This window comes from Callorhinus ursinus, unplaced genomic scaffold (assembly GCF_003265705.2).
Source record: "Callorhinus ursinus isolate GAN/ISIS: 27379988/994484 unplaced genomic scaffold, GSC_fseal_2.0 scaffold27, whole genome shotgun sequence".
Taxonomy (NCBI): Eukaryota; Metazoa; Chordata; class Mammalia; order Carnivora; family Otariidae; genus Callorhinus; species Callorhinus ursinus.
The window spans coordinates 1,681,722-1,708,448 of NW_027397089.1; the positions used below are offsets into that span (position 1 = coordinate 1,681,722).

At 35.0% G+C, this 26,727-nt stretch overlaps 1 protein-coding gene across 7 annotated transcripts in view; it reads left to right on the forward strand.

The window, feature by feature from the left end:
* The window catches only part of CPNE8 (copine 8), a 240,834-nt gene that overhangs the window by 146,436 nt on the left and 67,671 nt on the right, over positions 1–26,727 (forward strand). For all 7 annotated transcript variants that reach the window (XM_073877714.1, XM_073877713.1, XM_025879525.2 and 4 more), the window contains 3 exons: positions 1,080–1,121; positions 23,343–23,418; positions 26,472–26,525. In XM_073877714.1, coding sequence (XP_073733815.1) covers positions 1,080–1,121; positions 23,343–23,418; positions 26,472–26,525 — 172 coding nt within the window. The remainder of the gene's footprint in view (positions 1–1,079; positions 1,122–23,342; positions 23,419–26,471; positions 26,526–26,727) is intronic.

Here is a 26,727-nt window from a genome sequence, read left to right on the forward strand (position 1 = left end):
ATCGTAGAAGTGCTGTAGATGTAGAACAGGGAGATTCCAGTGTTTTACAAATAGGTGGGTGAGGTGACCATGAAGATACTCCCACAATATACCTAAAGATTTCTTAATATCAAAGTTTTTTTTTCTTTTTTCATGTGAGAGTTGATTATAAAGTTATAAAAGCCCTTACCCCAAAAGGAAAGCAAATAAATAGAAAGTAAAAATCCAATCTCTTTATTTTATCTTGTTACTTAAATATTAGAAAAATGCAAATTTATTCTATTAACTAATATCATAGAAGGAACTGTTGATTAGCAGCCTGCCACTAAATTTACTTTAAAACTTAACTGTCATTTTATTCATTTAAAAAGATCATAACTTTATTTAACTAAACTCATTCTTTAAGAAAGTGGTTCCTATAATGTGGTTCGTGATTAACATCACCTGGTTAACTTTGTAGAAATTCAAGTTCTCAGGCCCCAACTGAAACCCACTGAACCAGGAACTCTGGGCACTGAAGTCCAACAATTCAAATTTTGAGAAGCCCTCCATGTGATTGTGATCCATGCTGAGATTGAGAAATCCTGCTCTAACACAGTGGTTTTCTAGAGAAGTAGCTGCATACCTTCCCATTGAGGAGCTATGTCAAATTACACATGCTTCCTCCATATACTTTCCCTTACTCCCCTCAAAGAATAAGATTTGAAAAACCTATTTTAAGATATCAATCAGGGGCACCTGAGTGGCTCAGTCATTAAGCGTCTGCGTTCAGCTCGGGTCGTGATCCCAGAGTCCTGGGATCGAGCCCCGCATGGGGGGTCCCGGCTCAGCGGGAAGCCTGCTTCTCCCTCTCCCAATCCCCCTGCTTGTTTCCTTCTCTCGCTGTGTCTCTCTCTGTCAAATAAATAAATAAAATCTTTAAAAAAAAAGATATAAATCAAAATATAGTAATAAAATTGGCAAAATCCACTTCAGACTATTTTTTAAAAGCCTGCAAGCATACATTTCATCTAAGAAAATCTATAACTTATTTTTTAATTCTCAGTGATGTTTTTTAATCTTACTAAGCAACTTTATGTGTATGTTTTCCCCATGGACAGAACAATCAAAGTAGAGGTGTATGACTGGGATCGAGATGGGAGGTAAGACAATGTCCTTTATTCTTGCTCTTGAAACTTAATATGCTTTAAGAAGTATACTGAAATGAACACATTTTTAAATTTTAATCTTCAGATTGCAGATTTTGTCTTATTTTCCCAAATGTTACTGAGGCACTTAAATGAAATTTTAAGAATTTGTGTAATTTTTCAACCTGGAGAATAAAATGGAGGTCTTCCTCATTTCTAGTAATGTAGTAAAGATTTTCAACTAGAACTTGATGATTTTTCATTGTACACCTTACAGATGTTTTGTATTATACCTTCATAGTACTGATTCTCAAAAGTCTGGGCCTCATAATCTCTCTGAAGATTCTTATAACCATTCTATCCATGTCATTCATGGGAACCTGAATGGGTACCTGAGTACCCTTCCCCACCCAAAAAAAAAAGACACATACCTCACAAACAAAAAACAAAACAAAACTCTAGAATTATGTCTGGTGATTGCCAATACAAATAGATGTTTAGAGCTCCAAAATCATGGTTTCCCTCTGCATGTCACAGTAGATGTTAAATCCTAAAAGAGAGGGGACTCACTACTTTTTCTCTTTCTTCTTTATTTTTCCACCGTTTCCACTGTTTTGAGGTGTTTTTAAATGATGTTAAGCACGGAACCCAGAAATGCTCACATCTCACCTTACCCAATAGAGCTGCCTCTGTAGGTCATTCCTGAAGGGACAGAATATACAGATGTCAGGGGAGAATGACAAGTGGAAGAGCAAAGGACACAATTTTGCTTGGCTAATGCCCTACACTCCAACCCAAAGTTCTCTGGAAAATGGAGTTGAAGTGTGAGGTAGAAAGTCAAGATCTAAGCAAGGCCTTTCTAACTGCATTTTATATAAGCCTGCAGCCTAGCCCGAAGGGTTGAGGGTGTCTGGATACCTGAGTACTCCTGGTAATATAGGAACGAGTTCAATTGAGAAGCCTGGGTTGTCCTGAAGGGACATCCCTTCTGCTGCATAGATAGGAAAATGGCTAATTGGAGAGCCACACACAAGCATGGAGAGGACATCTGACCTGCATTCATTGGTACACATGGTCTAATTTGTGCCCTAGAATTTGGCCCCATTAGGATTTTCTCCTTTTCTTTTTTTTCTTTTTTTTTTTTCATGGAGTGATAAGGGAGGATGGAGAGAGAGGTGAAGATACTATCCCACACTTCAGCTCTCACCAAATAATTGATTTCTGTCTTCATGTGATATCCCAAGTATGACTATGCTAAAGTTTCCTAACACCATGTGAAGTTACTGTTAAAGACAATCCATGTTATACTACAGATCTTTGTATTTCTGTCAGATTCTTTATTTAATTAATTATTTATATAGGTTTCCATTACAAGAATTCTACATTCTTGGGAAATCGAAGTAAAAAAACATGTTTTCTCATAGGAGAAAGCATTCCCATAGTACTTATGCTCCATTAAACTTTATTCACTGAGAAAATGAGTTTCACATCTCAGAATAAATAGAAAAAGAAATAATGCCAATCTGAGTAAAGTAGGACTTTATGCCTTATATCATATACCCTGTTTTAAATTTTAATTGAGAGTGGGCAAAAGTGGTAGCCTTTCCCTAGTAATTTTGGGAAATTGGGGAAATGGTTTTGATCTGAACACTATGAAATGAAGGATGTAAAGTCAGATTTCATTTGCATCCATGACCTTTAATCCTGAATTTGCAGACATTGTAGATATTTTATTGTCCTGCTTTGAAAAGTGAGATTTTATGACTCTCCTTCTGTCACCAGTGTACTTCTGAGTCACAAAAATTTTGAATAGTTTTGGAGGTCAGAATTATCTTGGAATTTAATTATTATTTTTTCTTTTTTGATATTGGAGTTTTGAGCATTCCTATCCAGGATGTGATTTATTGAATGTTTTTAATGTATCAGTTATTCTCTAAGCATTTTTCATGTTGTTCCTTTTGTAATTTTCACAATAAGAAATAGGTACTATATTAACATCATTTTACAGATAGAGAAATCAAGGCAAAGAAGTAAGGTACCTAAGGTCACACAACTGACAAATGGTGGAGCCAGAACTTGAACCCTAGCAGTATGCTTCCGACAATTCAGTCATGACTATTATGCTTTATTTCCATAACATTACAATTGTAAATTGTGGCAATTAAATAAAAGCCTTCAATCTGGGTAGTGGTCTTACTCTGATTCTTTGGTATTTGATAATGTGGTAATTAAGAAGAATGGAAGGACTAAAAGAAACCTTTTAACACAAGTATGTCACTACCTAACATTTTCTATTACCCAGAGAGGTGGAGGAAGCATTCCTAGGTAGCAAGTCTTAATGTAATGGGAAGTTAAGTAGAGAGAAATGAGTATTACAGATTTTGAAAGAATCCTGATAGCTATTGAAAGGGCCAATGAATTGTAGAAAAGAGCTGTCTTAGATTATGAGAGTAAGAGCTAGACTGAGAACAAGAGCAAGAGAGAGAGTAGGAATAGAGAGAAAGGAGGAATTATGAAATGTAGTTAAAAGAAGTGAAGGGTTTGGGTCATTAGATTGGGATTTTTTTTTTCAATATACAATGTTTTGCTTTTGAGATATGAATTTAGATGGAAAGAAAATATTTAGATGTTGAGATTTTATAAACTCTTGTCGTTAGATCTTCACCTATTTAGGGGGAAGATGGGTGATTGTGCATCCTAGGTTGATTTATTTTTAAGTTTCACTTCAATATACCATCGTTAACAGTATGTTCAAAAGCCATCTGAGGAGTTTAAGACTGTCTGACAGTAAAAGGGAATGAAGGTGGGAGGGGAAGGATTGCTAGGGGGAACTTTAAATATTCCTCGGAAACAAATTATATGATTACCAGAATAATTGAGGGAATGCATTGTAATTTTAGGACTGGTTTAATAATTTTTTAATGTTGGGATAAAATGCTCTTTCTTTAGTCTAGAATATAGGTCCATATTTTACTGTAAGAAATTTCAGTGCATAATTCTGTATAATCCGTGTGTGCTAATTAGGCTTTTCAATGTTAGCAAAATTATGTTTGAGAATGACATGTAAAAAGCAAAATTAAAATCATGATTAAATAATTTTTGATAACCCTTTCACTAAGTAATATAATTTATGAAATTTGAAAGGCACATTGGTCTCTAATAACAATGATATGTAAATGCCATAAAATCCAGATACTAATTTTATAATGCAATAATATTAGTTACTGTGTGGATTGTTAGAGAAGTTGATATTCCAGTTTGTGGTTACATGTGCTTATAATAACATATGGCTATTATACTTTTTACATGCATTTTTGTTTATCTGACATGATTTCCTAATGTAGATGTTCTTTCCTTAAATCAGAGTGAACATGATTTGACACTCATATTTCATGATAAAATGTAATGATCAGAAGCTGTTTCCTATTCTTTGTTTTCTTGTCATCTTTAGTATTTGTCATAAATCTTGTACATGTATCAGTTTTTAAATTCTCTGCCTAGATTGAGAACTTTTGTTTCCACTATTTAGAGAAGATTACTCATTGGATTCCCCCCCACCTTTTTTTGACAGCTATACCGACATTGTCCAGTATAAATATAAGGCAAATCACATATGTAATCTAAAATTTTCTAGTAACAGCATTAAAAACTAAAAATAAACCAGTGAAATTGATGTAATAATATATTTTATTTAATTCTATATATGCAAAATGTTATTATAATATAGAATTAATATAAATTTTTTTAAAGATTTTATTTATTTATTTGAGAGAGAGAGCGAGAGAGAACAAGAACAGGGAAGAGAAGGAGAAGCAGCCTTCTCGCAGAGCAGGGAGCCCAACGTGGGGCTCGATCCCAGGATCCTGAGATCATGACCTGAGCTGAAGGCAGATACTTAACTGAGCCACCCAGGTGCCCCATTATAAAATTATTAATGAGATATTTTACATTTTTATACTAGGTCTTTGAAACCTGGTATATACTTTATGCTTGCAGCATACTGCCTTCAGGCGGGCTATATTTCAAGTGTCCTGTTGCAGTATCAGGTTAGCAACTGCCTTACTGGATAGCACCATGTAGAGTTTAATTAAATCTATACAATATATATCATAAGTAACTTTAAATCAGTTATTTGTTTTACTTTTAGATCAGTTTTATTTGTCTGTATTTCATAGAAGTTTAGAGGTGTCTCCTTATAAAGTGGGGAAAAACTGGTCAGATAACTGTATTATTTTATTTGTAAATTTGACCATAGGAAACCGATAAGGTAATCTGATCTTTCAGTTTAGGGAGAAGATTTCAGTCAGAAATTTAAATGAACAATGCTTGACAGCGTTACTTGCTCAATCACATTTTGTTTTACTAGCTAGGGTACTTCAGATAATTGAGGTGATAATTATATTCACAGATAAGGAACTTCAGGAAGTGGTGTGATCTTGGGTCAGAAATCTAAGGGTATGTTTAACTCAATTTATCAACTTGAAATTAATTCTGTAACAAACATCTTGTGCCTCTATGAAGCATACAAAAATCTGGTAATGCTGTTGAGTAGGTAACCAATTGACATTAAAATGGGTATCCTGAGCTCGTTTGGAACAGAAGAAATACAGTTATTTGTCCTTTTTTATTTAAACACACTGGCAGTGGTCTGAGAGTAGAGACATTGCTTGACCTTGGCATGAATAATCAGTGTAAATGTACCAGTTGTCAACAAGTTAAACCACTTTACTAAAATCATCTCCATAATTCCCACCATTCCTTCAAGGGATGTGAAGAAAGACTATTTAAACCTCATTTTAACAATTGAAAAGCTGAAGTGCTGAGAAACTGACTTGTCTGGGTTACAAAGCAATCAGTGGTGGTATCTTTGAAAAGCTTCAATTGCTTGGAGTAGCTTCAGCTGACTTTGTAGCTTAATTTAAAATTCAGGGAGCATTAACAGAACAGCTCTGCATTAAAACCATGTGGCTCTAATGTGGGACTGATTGTAAATGGGCCACCGAGTAGATCTCTGTCTCCCAGAACATGATTTGATGAAAAGGCTCAACTAGTGAACTGCCAGTATAAAATTTGGCTCTTGAAGTCGGCTGAGAAAGGAGAGTAAAAGTTTCCTCATTAGCACTCTGCATTGTATCGAATGTAGTCATTTTAAATAGTGAGTGACACTTATTACAAGAAAGTGCAAACTTCATTTATCTGTGAAATGCCAGATAAATGCTTTCATTTTCTTGTATGTTACCTTTGAAGATATTTGATAAACACACTTGATGTTTTATTTCTGCAATTATGCATCATCACGGTGTGAAAGAACAGTGATTCTTGGTCCAGAGCTTCACTCGAAAACTTACTTATAAGTTGTCTAAGACATTTACAACTCATTTAGGAGGAGCTTGTGCAAGACCTTTTGTATTTGTCTCATTTATTTTAAATTTCCTTACTTATTCTAATTAATCGTTCCCTAACAATTACCCTCTATTTGCAGTTAACCCTGAATGTTCTAAATGTGTATTCAGTAGACAAGATTCAGCCTGTTTTCTTGTTCCACTACCTACCACTTCTTTGAGATTTTTAAAACATGTTGGTAGACAGTATTTCATAATCCACATGTTACTTACTGACATACTACTTCCCCTCCCTCCATATCCTACAAACTTATGTAATGATTTTTCTCATACATAGTTTGTGGGGTTTTTGTCCCCTTTTCCCTTCAATCTACAATTCTTAACCCTCAATGAAGACTGATTTTATTTCTATATATTGATACCTAAAGCGGTAATCAAATTTTTATTTTTGTTTGTCTCTATTTATGTTCTAATAGAAACTTTATTAATTAATTATGGAAGAAATTGTTATTGAACATTTCTTATGTGCTAAACTGTTTGCCAGGCTAGTGAAAATACACATCTCTAATCTTTATACAGCGATATTTTAGTTATCTTTAATGCATTTTATATATCCTTCCACTTCTGTGTTAATTTTTGCCTGCTGGTTTTCTGTCCAGGCCCATTTATTCCAAGTTTCCAATTGGTTTTTATAGAAACCACATCTTATTTTTTTCTCGTTCATTTAATTAATCTATAGTTCACTCTTGTCCTATTTGCTTCAGAGACAAGAATATCTAAATCATATGCAAATTCAATCTGTATTTTCCATATGTAGGATTCTAGATCCTATTTTAACGTTGAGCAATAACAAAACAGAAACTTTTAATTGCACTTTATTCCCCCAAATAATTAAGATACCACCTGCTTTCCAGCTGATGGTTTTGATTCAAGTTCTTGTTAACATCTTCATGGGTCTTTAGTTTTTGTTCCTAAAATTAAAACATTTCTATTTCTATTATATTCAAAACATTCAAGAATAATTTCTTATAAGGATGCTTTTAGCCAAAGAACAGTCTCCTAATGAAAGGAAGCAGAGTTTTCAATACCATTTTGAGAGATGGACACTTGTGTAGACAAGATATTCAGTCATTCAACTCTGAAGCAACACAACATTATTTGTTTTTGTCACTCATATTATCCTCTCATGCCACCCTTCAGACAATTTCACAGTTTGTAATTTTAGTCTGAAAAAAAATACAGCTTATTTATATTATAACATGCATGAGAAATGTGTTGAGTTTTCCAAGAGGAAAACACAAAGGCTTACCTCTTTTCCCCATTTGTGGTAATTGTTTTTGGCCACTAAGATACTGGATAAAATGTTGCCTTGATTTAACATATTTGTGACTTCAGGTAGTTTTATCAGTTGTATTCCAAAGAATTTTTGATTCATGTTCATCAGGGTTTTTCCCTTTCCTTTATGTTGACGAATATTTTGGACATCTCTATAATGATTTTCAGTGTCATCTCCATTCTATGAAATAGAAAACCTTGACCTTTTTTTGTAATCAAGAATAAAATGTATTTTTTTCACTTATTGCCAGAAACATTGTGAATGAACCATTTCCATGAGAAACACTAGGGTCCTTTTCTTTCTATAATACCTCTCCAGATACTGCTTCAGTAGGCTTGGGAAACTGTCTAAATGTGAATTGTTTGATAAAAGCTCCCCAGGTCATCCTAATGCAGATTTGGGTTGAGAACAGTTGTTAGAAACTCACTCTAGAGCAGGAAAACAAAAAACCTTATTTTTTTTTCTGAGATTAGGAAATGAAGATCAATATAATTAAACAGAACAAATTTTTTTTAGCATCTATTAAGTTCAGATCGCTATACTAGTTATTGCTGGGTAATTAAAAGATGATTGACACTCAGCTCATGGATTGAAGAAGGATATGGTCTTGCAGAGTGTACATTACAGTCCCAGGAGCAAAATAGTAGGCAGAGCATGTTTCTTGAGAAGGGTGTAATGTGTTAAATTTCAGAGAAAGGTTAAGTTCATATTCGAGTGGAAGTACCCAGATGTGCTCATGACAAAGTATAATGGGTGATTCACCTGAGAGTGGGAATTTTAAAAGAAGGGATTTTGTGAACCCAGTAAGTGAAGGGTTTTGTCTTAGACTTGTGTTTGTGAGTATGTTATAATGTATTAGAGGGAATTAATAGGAAATAGAGATATATGAAGGCAGGTCAAGACCATATGATGGAAGGCCTTTGAGAGTTGAGATTATGTAGTGAATTCCATCGGAACTTTGGAGTCATTAAGAGATTTTGTTCCTGAACCAAGGACATTCTAGCATGATTAGCACTATGGGAAAATACCTGTAGGATGAATTGGAATCAGGGAGAGATAGAAGTGCAAAACCTAGTTAGGAGGTTAAGGAGGTTATTGAGATAGTAATGAAACCTGTATTAGGTTGGTAGCAAAGGCAATAAAAAAAAAAAAAAACCTTGCCATGAAAAACAATAAATTACATTTTTGAATATGCATAGAGCTTTGCAGTTCACAAAGTGCTTTTTCACACACTTTCTCATTTGATCCTTACAAGAATCCTATAGGCATTAATTACTTATTATCTTCCTAATTTTGCTGATAAATGAATTGAAGTTTCTTGCTCCAGAATGTCTTCATGGTTTGTGCATTATTGTAGATAATGCTGCTATAAACATGCAGATGCATGTATCCCTTTGAATTAATATTTTTGTATTCTTTGGGTAAATATCTACCGGTGCAATTGCTGGATCATAAGGTGTATTTCTATTCTTAACTTTTTGAGGAAATTCCATACTGTTTTCCAAAGTGGCTGTACTGGTTTACATGCCTACCAACAGTGCGAGAGGGATCCCCTTTCTCCCCATCCTCTTCTATACCTGTTGTTTCTTGCATTGTTGATTTTAGTCATTCTGAGAGGTGTGAGGTGGCATCTCATTGTAGTTTTGATTTGTATTTCCTTGATGATGAGTGATGTTGAGCATCTTTTCATGTGTCTGTTGGCCATCCGTATGTCTTCTTTGGAAAAACATCTATTCATGTCTTCTGCCCATTTTTTAATTGAATTATTCATTTTTTGGGTGTTGGGTTTTATAAGTTCCTTATATATTTTGGATACTAACCCTTTATCAGATATGTCATTTGCAAATATCTTCTCTCATTCCATAGTTACCTTTTAGTTTTGTTGATTGTTTCCTTTGCTGTTTAGAAGCTTTTTATTTTGATGAAGCTTTTGCTTGGTTTTGATGAGAGACTCCCAAATGTAAACCTAGTGGATGGTCTCAGACAATACTAGAACTCGTGATGACCTCATGCCAGAGGAACGAAACCATTTCAGATCACATCAACCTAAGTGTGTTGTGCTTTCTTCTACAAAACCCATCTCTATCTTTCAAACAGCTACAGATGTTTTCAAGACCTGGCTAAGTTTTACCCTGCTTCTCTTTATCTCCCCCAAGATTGCTTTTGTCATTCACTGTATTTCCTTTTTCTTTTTTTCACCCCCCAATTCCTCTTTTTAAAGTTCTATATCACAATGAAGAATGTGTATCAGGCTATTAGAAATATGAGGCTAGGGAATTGGAGAGATGCTGGAGTATAAATCAAAGGCAGAAATTGGAGAATCTTCTAATTAAAAGATCTCTTTGACACAATAGAAGTGTATGTGATTACTCACTGAGAGTGTTGGGGAAAAATTCTACAGAGCTGGCCATAAAAGTCTTCCAGTTAAATGAAACTTCTAGTTGTGAGTGATGAAGACTTTCTGATAATAAAGATGCTGATCATTTATGCAATAAGATGGTTGATAGGCAATCATCACCCATTATTTTCTCTGTGATTCCAAAGACCAAGACAGTTTGAGATTTTGTGTAATCTATATGTGTTGTATAGCTGTATAGTGTGTGTTAATCACCTACTAGTATCCCAAATACACATAAAACTAAGCTTAGTGATGACTAAGTCCTGGAAAAAAACAATGTATTAAAATTTAGCAAGTGAGAAGTTCACTACAGACATGAATTTGCCAAATACCTTTACTTTGTAACAATTTTAATGTTTAATTTAAATTGGCTAGTCAGAAAGAGAGAGTGAAAATGAATAAGAAAGAGACAGTGTGGTGTGTGCCATCTTTTTGTTATATAAATTTCTCTCATAAATAGCTTGGTAATTCAATTTCAAGATCATTCATTATAAGAGTTTTAAATTTAGGGCGCTTGGGTGGCTCAGTCGTTAAGCGTCTGCCTTCAGCTCAGGTCATGATCCCAGAGTCCTGGGGTTGAGTCCCACATCGGGCTCCCTCCCCTGAGGGAAGCTTGCTCTCCCTCTCCCACTCCCGCTGCTTGTGTTTCTGCTCTTGCTATTTCTGTCTCTGTCAAATAAATAAAATCTTAAAAAAAAATAAAAATAAAAACGCCTTTAAAAAAAAAGTTTTAAATTTAATTTGCTCTCCCAAGCAATTTTACATATTTCCTCTCAATTCTCAAAAATAACTCCCAGTAAGAAATATCACCATTGTTCTTTTCCCAGATATGAAAGTTAAGGTTCAAAATGTGGAAATGATTTGTCCATTTTACATCACTATTAAGTAGTCATTGGTTTTCAAACCAAATTACTGCTTATTCCTTTAATTATCTTTCTAAGCACTGCTTTTATCTACCATCATCCTTTGCTTCTTAGTGTAGGAAAAATGGAACATGATATTCAGAATTCCAGATCTTTTCTTTGAAACATAAGTTCTTCTGTCATTTGATGGTGACTATTGTAGACATAACCTGAGAGAATTAAAACAAGACAAAAATATATTGTAGCCATTTATTCATGCTGCATTCAAATCACGTTTAGAAAGGAAAATTTCATAGTTGCTGATCTGGAGAAAAATTAAGACAAAGAGAATATTGTCACTCCCAATAGTAGTTTAGGTTTGGTAAATATTCATATATATTTGAGTGCTTGGTGTTGTTCGTATATTTTTTTAAAAATTTTGAACAAATGACTGACTGCTATGGATAAGAGTTAAGTTTCCCAAATTGATATTTTATGTCCAAAAGTTTGATTCGCTGCTCCCCATCAATCATTTCTACTCTAATTTTGATATTTACACTCTAATGTTCAGCTATGATATTCTCAGTTCCAGCCTGCTTGGGTACATGCTTTGGTACTCATAATTTCTAACTTGTGTCTGTACCTACAAGTTGAATAGGGAAAACAAAGCCTTACAGTTGTATTTGAAATAGACAAGTAATTGTATATTTGAATTATCTAAGTAATTGCCTCGATTATCCACTTTATTAGATATAAAAGACACGACTTTCTTTTGTGTGTACATTTCATAATACTTGGAATAATTTTTGCATTGTAGTTTAAACCAGATAATATAGTTTACATTATAAGTTAAGTCACTAAAAATCAGCAACATTTTAATATTAAGCTAACCTCAAATAAAATTTACATTTTTGGCATTGCACTGAATTTGACACCATCAAAGAATATCTGAGAATAAACCATTCTTTTTCATTTTTTCTAATCTGTTCTATGTATATATTTAAACAGATTAAATGTAATTATTTGGCAGTGAGGTTCAGTTAAAGGAAGTACTCAATAACTACTTTATGACTAGTAAATAAGGTCCTTAAAAAGAACTAGATAAACTTTTGGTGTCACAATTCCTCCTGTGATTAGTATTTATTATGTAAAGTATCTAAGGATGTCAAAATCTGCAGTGTTGGATTTTCAGGTTGATGATATACATATAGTTGTAGTACAAATGGCGTGTATTCATTTCGATTGTGTGTACTATGCTACGGGGTGTTGGAGAATTATTGGCAACCTTTTCCAGAAACCAAATCTAAATAGCCAGATTGACATATACATGAAAACATATGAAAGTACATGAATATTCATAGATTATGCTACTTTGGTTTACTAGCACTATTCTACGATTATAACCCTAGAATAGAGATAAAAACTTTAATAACATATTTTTTGCCTCAATTTGTGACTTTTGTACATAGATAAATAAACATACAAACAAAAAGAAATTTCTGACGTGCCATTTTCTGTATCATTTATGTTTAAAGTGAATTCACAATTGGAATGTTTATTTAGATTTCTAGAAAAATAACCTTATATTTAATCACACATTCACATTGCCCTTCTAAAGACATTGTTACCTAAATAGTTCTTCAGTGTTATTTTTCTTAAAAGTATAGAATAAGATATTTAATATGTGAACAAAGTCAATTATACCTGTACTTTAGATTACATGCTAATACATTTGTATATATTAGAGAATAGTCTTAAATGAATAAACCAATGGAATGTATTATAAATATATTTTAACCTCTAAAATTGATTTTTACATATACGGAAATTAGGGCTGCATTTATGGCTATTTTCTTTTTTTTTTTTTTAAAGATTTTATTTATTATTTATTTAATTGACAGAGAGAGAGAGAGACAGCGTGAGAGGGAACACAAGCAGGAGGAGTGGGAGAGGGAGAAGCAGGTTTCTGGCGGAGCAGGGAGCCCAGTGCGGGGCTTGATCCCAGGAACCTGGGATCATGATCCGAGGCAAAGGCAGTCGTTTAACCAACTGAGCCACCCAGGCACCCCTATGGCCATTTTCTAAGATACTGTTTTTCTTCCAAGAACCCAAAACAAATTTCTGGTGTTCTGTTCAGAACAGTTCAAGTTAATCGACCAAACTTTATTGGGGAAGTAAATAGGAAAATGTATTTTATAGTTTTGAGGGGTGAAAAAAATTTTACTAGAAAGCCTACTGATTTACCCAAAGTCAGTAAATCCCAAAGGTAGAACTTGTAGGCAGACATTATTTTTATTGTGTTGCATAGATATTTCTTTCATTTCCACTAGAAAATTCAGATACTTATACTGTATTTGAAGGACAAAGTTTCTACTATGCTTATTATTAAAAAGGAAGAGCTTCTATACATAAGTATTATCCCATCTAAGCAACCCAAACACCAATTCACTGAGTACTTTTAATTCTTTGATTAAATGTTTTAGATTTGTAGCTCTTAGGAACTCAGCGATTCTGAAATTTTGCTTCATAGTCTCCTGGAGTCTTGTTTGGTTAAAAAATATATTAATTTATTCAAGCCTCTAAAAACACACAAAAAACCTTTTATGAGGTGGGTTATTCTATTTCCATATTTTAATACTTAGAAGATATTCGCATTGTTTTTCTTTAAAGATTTTATTTATTTGACAGAGAGAGAGAGAGAGAGTGTGTGCGACCGTACAAGCAGGAGGAGGGGCGGGCAGAGGGAGAAGCATGCTCCTGCTAAGCAAGGAGCCTGATGCGGGGCTTGATCTCAGGACCCTGGAATCATGACTTGAGCCAAAGATAGACACTTAACTGAGCCACCCAGGCTTAGTGAATATATTCACATTGTTAAAACCATTATCATAAAATGAACGTACCTCAAAAACACATAAAGAATTATTAAAGCCTCTCAAAATACCTAAAAAGTTTTTTTCTCCATAGTGTAAGAAAATAATTTTCATTTTGAGACATGAAAAGGGTAATAATGTAGGAATTCAAAGAAAATCTTATAAATCTTGAATGGCAATAAGTATAAGTTACTACTTTTGTGTTAATATAAAAATAAGCACACAATCTCCAGGGATGAAATTCTTTCAAATCTGAAAGTTCTGAGCTACCAAATGAGATCTAAGTCAGGGATTACAGTGAACTCTGTCAGCTCTAAAGGTGCAATTTCACCAAAGTGGGGTGATTATTTTTTTAAAATTTATAACGTGTACATTTTTTGCTAACAATGCCTGGTCTATACAGCACAAAATAAATTTTTTTAATTACTTGGTTTTATTGGAGATAAATATTCTAGGCAATTTGGTAGGAATTACTGCTTTTTGGACTTGAATGATCTGAATAGTTTATCCATGTTGATTAAAAACTACAGTGGCAGTAATTTATATGACTTTGTACTGGGTACACACTTTTTTTCCTTGTAAGTCTACTAAATCTAAAACCTTGAAACTGACCAAAGAAAGCTCTCCATTTTAACCATAGATTTGAAAGAATCTCAATAGCAAATGTACTTTAATCTCCTCCTATTGGGGACTTACCTTTAGCAGTTGATCCTTGTTGCCCTTTTGGAGTCCCTCAGTCTGTCAGGAAGATCATGGGCAGGATGGGGCCTGCCGGCCAGAGAGAGTATGGAAACTGGTAGCCAGCTTCACAAGCAAGGTTGGCACGAGAACTAGAACATTGATGATGTCTGTTGGCAACTCTGGCATGACTATGGGAAGTGGTGCCCCAACACACAGAGTAGCCAGGATATACCAGAGGCAAAGAGGGTATTGTTTGCCAATGAAAAGATCCTAACCTGGGGAACCTGGGTGGCTCAGATGGTTGGGCGTCTGCCTTTGGCTTGGGTCATGATCCCGGGGTCCTGGGATCGAGCCCTGCATCAGGCTCCCTGCTCAGCGCGGAGCCTGCCTCTCCCCTTCCCTCTGCCTCTCACCCTGCTCTTGCTCTCTCTCTCTCTGTATCTCTGTGTCTCAAATGAATAAATAAAAAAAAAAAATCTTTAAAAAAAAAAAAGAAAGAAAGAAAAGACCCTAACCTTGGGTAGCAGTGCGCTGCAGTGCGCAACTTGCCAACTTTTGCTACTTTGGGCTAGGAGTTGTGTGTTGTGTGTGTGTATGTGTGTGTGTGTCTGTATGAGAGAGAGTGGGTGTGTGTATGTGTGTGTGTGTAAGAGAGCCAGGCAGTTTGTGTGTGTGTGTGTGTATGAGAGACAGATGTGGTGTGTGTATGTGTGTGTGAGAGAGAGAAGGGCAGTGGTGTGTGTGTGTGGGTGTGTGTGTAACTCCTGTCAGAATTTTTTCCTTGTGCTTTTTATTAAAAAATGAACTTGGTAGAGAAGTGATAGAATCCCTGTGTTCTAGTCTTCATCATTGTGAAAAAGCAAGACAAGATGATTCTGTTATCTCTTAATAACATACAGTGGTAGTCAAGGCTTACAGAGAATAAACAAAACTAGCAATATAATATGAAATCTAGATAGATGAACAGATAGATTTATATATGAACTCAGGCAACTTTGAGTGAAAAGTAAAATATAAACAAGTACTAATCTATATTCAGTGACTAGCCCAGATATATACCATGTATATAAATGAGCAATTATAAAAGCATCTGATGCACTACTAAAATAAAATTTCTTAGAACTATGAATTGAATTTATCTTCTTATACCTAAAGTATATATATTTTAAAATTCTTGAATGATCTGTTATTAATATGTTGGAAAGGGAGTAATTACTTTGAATTACATTTATATGGCTATAGACCAATGACAGGAAAAGAATAAGAAGGTACGAGAATAGAGATGTAATATCTCATTTTTTAGAACTTAGATCTTTTGAAAAAAATTTAAAAAATAAAAAATATAAAACTGATCTTTTGGCCATTATTTTATGCTAATCCTGCTTCTGCTGTTTTGTTGTTTTGCTTATTATAATAATGCCAATTATTCTGATTAGTCTGAAAAAATAACACTCATTGGCTGATAGTTTAAATTTCAGAAATAGGTTAGTGCATCACACAGATCTACCTTTCTAGAGATTAATACTGAAGGTAAAAACTAGAATTCAATCACTTTGAAATTATAGAAGAAAAAGTATGTGACATGGATGACATAAATATTTAAAAGTTCATGAAATTGGAGGATATCTTAACTTCAGACATTATCTCAGTTAACTTTTTTTTTAAGATTTTATTTATTTGAGAGAGAGTGAGAGAATACTAGGAGGGGGACTGTCAGAGGGGGAGGGAGAAGCAGGCTCTCCACTGAGCAGGGAGCCTGATGTGGGGCTTTATCCCAGAACCCTGGGATCATGACCTGAGCCCAAGGCAGATGCTTAACTGACTGAGCCACCCAGGTGCCCCTCTCAATTAACTTTTTAATTAATATGATCCTAGAAAAGTATCCAATGATCCTGGCTAGCTAAAGAAACTTCATCCTACCTTTCAATGAATTAAATTGCATTTGTGAAACTATTGCTATTTTTGGCTATATACAATTTGCTTCCTCTTTAACTAGGCAAATTTTAATATGAATGAGAAAATTTTGCTTGATGATATTTTGGTGCATTAAGCTTATTAGAGGAAATGGAAAAGAATTAAAGGTTATTATGTAAAAAAAAGACTTTATGTGTAGTTAAAATTGACATTATATCTAATACATACACATGGAATTTAAATAATGTAAATTTATAAAAATACTTTAAAAATATGTCTATACCCTGTATTAAAAAAAATTGGAGTAGCTATGTAGGCATACAGTTTGGGCTTAAATGTGATAAATCATCATATATAACATTTTCTTTATTAAGGTATATATTGTTTTCTATATCAGTGTAAGCCACATTAAAAATATTGTCTTTGTCTTGGAGCACCTGGGTGGCTCAGTCGTTTAAGCGTCTGCCTTTGGCTCGGGTCATGGTCCTGGGGTCCTGGGATCTAGCCCTGTATTGGACTGTGTGTCTCCTCTCCCTCTAGCCCTCCCCTCCTCCCTCCCCCCCCCAGCTTGTGCTTGCTCTCTCTCTCTCAAATAAATAAAGTCTTTAAAAAAAATATGTTGTCTTTGTCTTAGAAAGTGGTGTTTGTCCCAAGTCTTTGTACAAATGTAATAAATAAGTGGAAATTAAGTTAGTCAATGAAATATTAATAGTAAATAATAATAGATAAAATACAAACATATTAAACTGTATGGTTATGTAGATATATTATATATTACTGTATAATATTTTATATATATTTATACCCAAAATGACAATAGGAGTTATTTTACACATATGTGTTATTTATATCTCTTGAAATTTCTATCTATATTAGAAATGGATCAAGGAACAGGTGTGGATAAGACTGATAAAATTAGCCTGTTTTTCCTGTCGAATTGTTAATATTTGAGAGTGATTATTTCTTGAAATATTATTGTAATCTATGGAGGGAGGAAAAATGTAAATCTTTTGAAATTATTTAAAATTTCAACAAAGCTAGAGATAAATGATCACTTCTACATTGAATACATTCATATAAATCTTATAATTTCTACTAGTAAAAACATAAACCAGTACTTTACAAAGGAAAAAAAGTACTTTTGTAAGGATGTGTTTATAATTTGTGTTTTCTAGGACAATTAAGAATCATTATAGTTCTGCAAATTTACATACAGACAAGCTCATAATATAGGAATATTTAAAGGTCATATTTCTAGATGTTTTAAGGCGAACTAGATTCTCCCTCAGGATTTGAGGAAGTTACGTGGGAAAAGAAGGACTTGATTCTGTTGAAATTTTAAATTAGATAATACTTCCTTTAAGAATCAGTGGAGGCTGGGGGTGCCTAGGTGGCTCAGTCAAGTGTCTCACTTTGGCTCAAGTCATGATTTCAGGGTCCTGGGATTGAACCCTGTGTTGGGCTCGCTGCTCAGTGGGGAGTCTGCTTCTCCCTCTCCCCCTGCCCCTCCCCTTGCTCCTGCTCTCTCTCTCTCTTTCTCTCTCAAATAAATAAATAAATCAATGTAGGCTGATATTCTTTTGTTTAAAAAAACAAAACAAGGGGTGCCTGGGTGGCTCAGTCATTAAGTGTCTGCCTTCAGCTCAGGTCATGATCCCAGGGTTCTGGGATGGAGCCCCACATTGGGCTCTTTGCTCAGTGGGAAGCCTGCTTCTCCCTCTCCCACTCCCCCTGCTTGTGTTCCCTCTCTAGCTGTCTTTCTCTCTGTCAAATAAGTAAAATCTTAAAAAAATAATAAAAAATAAAAAACAAAACATTCTTAGATGCTGAAAAGTCTTGTCAAAGTCAAAGGCTTTGACTAGAATAAAAACAAATTAGCAAAATTTATGATATACTGTTATCTGGACTCATAAAGATGACTTTTTGTGTTGATCATTGGAAATCACAAATCCTATGGCATATTTTACCTGTCATGGAGTCAGTGGTTTGGTTTTAGTCACCTCTAGAAAAACACTGCTGCTCTTTTCCTACAAACACAGGTTTAAGCAGTAGGAATGTTTGCAACCTATGAGTTGAATTAGGGTCACCATAACTGCACTTCAGTTAAAAGTGTCTCTCATTTTTGTGACTGCTGAATCTCTAGCTATTTTAAAAAACATTGCTATGCTTGCCAGGACTGGCCCAGATTAGACAAGATAGAGGAATATGGGTAATCAGTATGTTGCTTACAAATGGAGGAGACAGTGATATCCTGGGCTGTTGTTTCCATGGGAAAGATCATGCCAACTTTTGAGCCAAGGTATTTTCAACATCCTAGGGAAATTGTCTTTAATATACAATCTGTTTACAAATCCTTGGTTGAGAGATCCTTCAGCACACACCTGAAACATGGCACACTGGTGTACTCCAAAGGAGAGGAATTACACTAGAGCAGGACAAGCCATGGGTGTGTATGTTAACTCCAAAGTACACAACACAACGTATATCCATTCATAAGCCTGTTACATCCTCATAAGTAATTTTGATTAAAGCTTTCTTAAAATTACATATATCTAGAATCCTATTCTTAATAATTGGAAAAATGTAGTTTGTGTCTTTTTCAGGCAGTTAAACACTTTTCACAGAAAGAATCAAATGAATTCTCTGAGTTTATTTTCTAAACAGTAAGTACAGTAAATAGACATTGCCTCCAATTTTTAAATGAAGACATTAGGACCCCGAAGTTGGCTGACTTACTCCAGATCACTCAGTGATGGAGAAAGGGATGAGACGAGAGTTCAGTATATGCATGTCATTTGTATACGTTATGTGCAAAACTAGTTTAATGACAGCCAAGAAAGTAAGAATCATCCATTATCCCCAAGGCAGGGTGGCCTTCAGGAAGATCATCAGAAATTCCAGCAAAAGGCAATATTGCCTGCCTCTCTTTTCTATGCATTTGGTGTGATTATGTGGTTGCACTTCCATGGAAAAAGAACAGTTGTTTGCATTACTCTCAGAGTTGTTTTAAGGAGGTGGAGAGGGTAACAGTGGTAAATGTGAATGGCACTCGTGCCATTCTTTACACTGAATATAATCTGAGACAAATTTGTTAATATTACTGGCAAGATAAGGTCACAGAATGACTGTGATATTAACTTGAATCTATTTCCAACTTTCAACAGTGCCCATTGTGTACCAGGCAATGAGGTAGATGCCGAAAACATGGAGATGAGTTTATCACCTTTCTTACCTTCAAGTATGCTGAAGGCTGGGAGGGGAACTAAGTAAACAACAGGTATAATACAATACAGGATTTGTGATGGTAGAGAGATACAGCCTTCTTTAAGAGCAAAGAGGGAGTGGCATGAATCAGGAAAGGCTTCTTGGAGGACATAATAGTTAGATTATAAGAGTTGGTGATGCTGAGAAAGAAGGGGCCAAAAACGGAACGGGGGTAGACACATTTGTTAAGTAAGGACCATCCTAGAGGTTTCAAATATCGATGTGAATATACATCATATCCATTTTTTCACTATTAATAGAGCAAATGATCGTAATATACAGATTTTATTTAACAGTTTAATCACTTTCCGCAAACAAGGCTTTTAGAGCCAGACTACTAGCTATATAGTAGTAATCAGTTTGCTTTAAATATCTCTTTAATTTTTTTCCTCAGTAGCATATATCCATTATAAAAAGTATGGAGAACAAATTAGAGATATAAACAGACACAAATCAGATCAACAGCCCTGGAGTAGACTTTATTTTATAAATGCAGTCAGAGAGACATAACAGAATAATTATTTTAGTTGCAATTAAATTAACAGGAAATAGCAAAGCAGTATTATTGAATCACAAGGAAATTGTTGGTTGTGATTTATTATGAAAGTCTTTCCATCATATCTCTCTGTATAGTGAAAATTGTTTCAATATTATAGTACTGAAAATCAGGAACAAATAAAAATACTAGGGCAAATTAAATTTTCCTTCTTTTAATCTCAGTAAAATCTAGGAGTAGTTGATGATGGGGGAAAAAGATAACTATAAACCTGTGAAAATTACATTTAATACTTTAAAATATTTATCTGTGGTTTAGTAAACAGTTTTTGAAGTTGGACAGGTTACAAAGGAAACTATAAAAATGTCCATGTATTCCAAGAGATCTATGACAAAATTGACCTGGGAGTCAATCCACTTATCCACCCAAATTCTTCAGGTTTATTCTGGAGACAAACGCCTTGCATCTAGGGTTGACAATTTTACCACTACCTCTTCTTAACTGCCTTATTCTGATGAACTTTTGACAGATCCTCACTTCGTGATCATACATTTCTCTGGCTCTGAATAGATACAAAGATGTGTTTTCTTTATCTCACAGAACTGTTGTCTTGGAGGCTGTAATGGAATTTGTGACTCAATACATTTTCTCCTTTACAACGCAGGATAGCATTACATTTATATGACATGCAAATTCAGTGTTTTATTTAAAATAATAATCTTAGACAAGATTCAGAAGGGGAGGAGCAAGTATTCTATTCACTCTTTATTTATATCTTGTTTCATTCTGGAAAGGATCCAAGATAATTTATAGAAACACATGTAATAAGACACGGTGAGCTATAAACTGGATCAGAAATTGAAGGAAAGGGGAAATAAGGGTAAGAAATCTGAAAAGTCTGCAGAGGACAGCGTGTCATGAAGACATATCCTGCAAGAAATAGACCATAGATTTGGCCATCAGCCCTCTCTAACAACTAGCTCAGAGGGGGAAAAAAAAAATCTCCATTTCATGATAAACAGGGTCCTTTCAGAATAGGAAAAACCAGTGGGAACCAGAGAAGCTCAGACCCACAACACTGAGACCAGAGAGAATTGTACCTCATTGTTCATCACTCAGTTCTGTAGAGAGTAACAAATTTACTGAAGCAAAACAGAACCAAATATCAGAGAATTGCTTCTTAAGAGAGTTCCATAATGACTTCAACAGGGGCGCATCAGTGTGCCGTATGATAAACCTGACCATTGCCAGTGGGTCCAGATTTGCCACTCTGCTGGACTTATGTTATCTGGATGGTTATTACATGTTCTTGCAACTTGACTGAGTAATTATATTTACTTGAGACCAGTAATATTGCTTTTCTCTACCAAGTATTTGCTTAGTGTTGAGTGGTGGGAATTTAATGTTCGTAGTAATAGCTGAACATTGAATTGAAACAATTAACCAGATGAGGATTAGCATAGTCAGAAAACTACCATAAGGGCTTAAGTGATCCAGGGTTTTGTTTAAGCCTTCTATATTAAGTTCCCACCACTAGTGTGGTGAGCTCTGTTACATAAGGCTTGCCCACACTACCATTACCAAAGCATTGTGCCTGAAGTGCTCTAATAGAACATTTTATTTCCATGACTGTTACTTAAGATATTTGAAACACACACAGCAATGGAAGTGGATAGATTTTAAACATAATCTCCAAAACTCAAGTTTTTAAGATCACAGTGAAAGATACCATGATTATGAGCTTGGGCTTCTGAAGGTCAAAGAAAATTATTTCACTTACTGGAAATGTGTAGTGCTAAAGTACTATTTTATAATTTTCCCCATGTAACTTCACTGAGTGAGTCCTAGGGAATTGGGTTCATAAATACAAATATATTTTCCACTATTTTCAGTCCCCTTTCCTTTCACATTTTCATATGTGTATATCTGCTTCCGGGAGTTAAATCTGGAAGAGGTCAAGGTGATACTGGTGTAAAGAGGCACTTAGAATATTATGGTGTATGTACAAGATCTTTGAGATAATGGAGAACTGGGAGCCTGGAAATCTAAGTGAACTGAATTTTAAATAATGTTATTAAAAACATTTCTTAATGCAAAATCTCTACTGATATTAATGGCAGCTCAGTTTTTCTTCTAGATTCCATCTTTAGAAATCAGTATTTTGGATGGCTCGATAGCAACTTGTTTGTTGTTTGTCTCCGGTCATCAGATCTTCACAACTAAGCATTAAACCTACCTGGGGGTTGGGGAAATAATGTATATTTAATGGTAATTAGCACCTTGCATTTGCAAAGTGAATGGGCCAAGCTTAAATTCTATGATATAAATAGCAGTGACATCCCTTATGGTGTGTTTACCACTTGAGTTCCTACAATTTTTATCTTCTTTATCTTCTTCCTCTGTAAGCTTCCTTAGGTAAGCTTCAGTAATCACATTGACAAGCATTTTATAGTGAGGACTAATGCATGCTTACTCAGTCCTTATCCCTTCCCATCTAAACTGAGAAGGCACCTGTAGAAGGTCTTCTTCCTGAGAAGGCAATGACAATTACTTTAAGGTGAAGAAACTCTGAATAACCATGTTGATATTAACAATGTACTTTGAAGCTATTCTTATTAAAAATAAAGCTTGGTGACTATTATACATGTTAACATGGGATACTCTTAAAAAATAATGTCCTATTACCTCTTGGTCATAAGAAAGTTTAAAAAATTTTATATATTTGTAATTATTGATATAAATAATAAGTTTTTGAGTGTCTTAAACTTTCATCCTAATAAATCATTTTGGTAGCATAGATGATGAAATGTTTTTGAGATGTGAGTTATTAGAACTAAAATACCTGTTTGAAATATTAATATTGGTGGGATAAATGAAATATTTGAATACTAATAAAATGTATTTTGAGTGTACATAATTTGGGATTAAAGAATAATGAAGTTATGTATGGTCTCAAAATATAAGTTATTAAGTTATGCTCGTAGTAATACTAACTATTTTTTCATGATTAAACTATATATTTGCAGAAAACTTTGAAGTATAATTGACAAATGTATGAAAGTTAATACTATATTTTTCTTCTCTTAAATGTAGTCATGATTTCATTGGAGAATTTACCACAAGCTATAGGGAACTTTCTAGAGGACAATCGCAATTCAATGTCTATGAGGTGAGAGGAATTTTATTTTATTATTGTTTTTCTCTGGAAGAAGTAAATTTATGCTTTAAAAGTGTAGATTTTGCAAGGGGTAATTGGCAAAGGTTAACCAACTACCAATATATGTAAGAATCTTCAAGCTTATTGAACAGACTTGTTTCTGAGACTGAATGATATATTTCTCTTCAAGTCCCATGGTCTTTTAACTCTATTTTGAGAAATTAAAAAATTCTTGCCTATTTAAAAAATTTTTTTCCGTAAACCTCACCCTTTATGTTTTGCCTTCCTACCAACCTCCTCCCCAACACTTTTTAATAAAAAGAGAAAAATATGCATTTTCATTATGTCAACTTGGTGTTATAAAATGAACTGTGGTCTGCTTAGTATGTTTGAGCATCTTCACTGTTGTTTAGTTGAAGATCGAAGGGGATGACAAAGTATAATTCAGTCATTAAAGAAATCCAGGTTATTAAAGCAAGTGCAGTAGCTCTTTCTGCCTTAAACCTACCTTGCCAGTTAACTACCAGATATGTATTGAGTACATGGTATGTCTGGCACTGTTGATACTTGAGCTATGTTACCTGTACATTCTCTTTAATTTTTTTATTTAACAAACATCAGTAGCAAAGGAGAATATCTCAGTATCAGTCAATAATGGTAACTCTTTCCCTGCCAGGTTGACACTAACATTGACCTCTTTTAAGTTATTAGTGGAACACTTTCCTTCTTCTAGCATCTTCTTACTAAGCTAAAGCAGTAGCATTCCATTCATTCACTCATTCATTCATTCACCTAGAAATAAAATATTTATTACATGGCTTTTACATTCCACATTCTCTGTTAAGGCCCTGGGGATACAGAGGTGATTAAAAATTTCAGTGTCTAGGGGCACCTGGGTGGTTCAGTTGGTTAAGCACCCGACTCTTGATTTCAGCTCAGGTCACGATCTCAGGGTTGTGGGATTGAGCCCCATATCGGGCTCTGCACTAGGCTGGAGCCTGCTTAAGATTCTCTCTCTCTCAAAAAAAAAAATTCCATGTCTAATGGGAAATAAACACATGAAATATGTTTAGTTTGTCTTGATAACAGCTATATATAGTATTTTGCTTAGTAGAGTATGAGATATTACAGATCAAACTTCCCAAGCAATGACAAAAATGGAGTAATGGATCAATTTTTCTGTCTGGGTCTTCCAAGGAAGCAATGTTAAGGCTCTAAACAGGCAATGAAAGTAATATAAGACAGGTGGTACTTGTGTAGGTGCCTTCCCTTCTAGATCTCCAGCACTAGAACTGAGCTTTTAAAAACCACAGGGCTTTATAGACTGGTTTTGGCAGATAAAGACCTTCTCCTGTCAGTTCCTGAGCTGATGGGATTACCTCCAGAACTGCAGTCATGCTGGATCAGAGCTGCTTCTGAGGTTATTAGGTCTGTAGTAGCATCCGTGGTTGGGGGTGCTTGTTACCAGCAGCTGGAGTGGGCATGGGTTCTGTCTGGCCCCTGGGTGGATGAGACTGGCTCCAAGACTTTATTCAGGAGGTTGGCCCTGAACCAGGGTTCCTTTTCAGGATGCACAGTTGGGTCCTCAGTCAGATGGCCTCTTACTAAATGTGAAGGTGTATGTGGCTCCTGCCAGGTCTCTTGGAGGACTGCCCTCTGATCACTGGTTGGGTCCCTAAGTAGGCAGGACTGTCTCTGGACCATACCTAAGAGGGTCAGCCACTGAGTCCCATGGCTGTTTCAGGTACCATAGATAAAACTTTGGTCTGTACTTGTTCTGGAGGTGCAGATGGGTGTGTCCCCCACTAGGTCCCTGGGTGGGCTAGATTGCTTCCTGACCATGGTCGGAGGGGCTGGGACCAAATAAATAAAAGGATATTTCATGATCTCCTGAGGTACAGAATGAGTATCTCTTGGTGGGTCCTTATGCCAGCAGGATTGCTCACAAACTGGCAAGAAGGAGCTGGAACTAAGTATCGGGCCGTCTTAGGATCTAGATGATTGCCCACAGGACTGTTTCCTCCTGGGACCGTGGACCCATAGGACTGTTGATGGGCTGGAGCTGAGTATAGGGCCCTTGTGGGATCTCTAAGCTTGCAAACAGCTTTCAGGATCCCCAGGTATGCAGACAGGAGTGTCTCCTGCTGGCTCCATGTATCTGCGGTCCTTCGGGTTCATTGAAACAGTATATATTTGCTCTCTGCTCCAGCCACCTTGGGCCAGTTACTTTTTCCTCTTTCTAGACTGTTATGCCCATCCCTTTTTATTGTAGCCTTAGTTTAAATTAATAAAGTTTAGTTCAAATAATACTTAATCATAAATTCTTTTAACTTTCTTTGCCTGTCTAAATGCTTCCATGTGTGTTTTGGGTTGGAATGTGCTGAAGGATTTTCTGTTAAAGCACTTATGTGTTTTATTTATCCTATTAGATTGACAGATCTTACTCATTTTTACATTCCCTGTATTCTTCAGTGTGTTGTACAATATAGGAGTGCAATAATATTTCCTCATGGAATAAATGGTCAAAAATTAAATATTCGGTACAGAAGCCAGACCCTTACTAATTAGTACATAGCCTCAGGATCTGGTGGAAATTACTACCCCTAACAGCAGTAGAGTAACAGAGTATGCACATATTTGGGTGATTTGCTGTTAGTGTTTTTAACCTAATAACAAAAAAGTTGTGTATCTTGCCTGTTCTTTTCTTTAGCTATTTATAGTTCACTACAAAGCAATCATTATCATTTAGGACCTAGGATGTTAAAGTCTCTCTCACATCAAGAAGATACAGATGGATGAGGGTAATCAGTGCATGAAGTGATTGAGAAGAATATTATTGAAAAAATATATTTTTAAAAAAGATGGTCACACACACACACAAAGAAGATGGCCACCAGTAAATTTTGTAGAGAAGTTTTGACTGAAGGACTGTCCGGGAGTCATACCAAAGGCATTTGTAAATGAATAAAGGCATCAGGGGTGAAGGCAGCCGTTTGAACTGCACATTTCGTAAAAATTTCCATATAAAACCTAACACAGTGTAATTGTTTTATCTGCTTTTCAAGGTGGTGAATCCCAAAAAGAAAGGAAAAAAGAAAAAATATACTAATTCGGGAACAGTAAGTCAAATGTTATGTTATTCAGTAAGGAGTCAAATAAACGAATAAAAAATGTGTAACATTTACACAGACTAGAACTAAAGACGAGGCTCTTTCACTTAGGATTTTAGTATGAAGGTGTATACTAGAAAACTGAACTTTGCTGTGGGGATGGTTGTAATGGAGAATACCTTATAAAAAGTAGTCACCCAGGTTCCTGCAG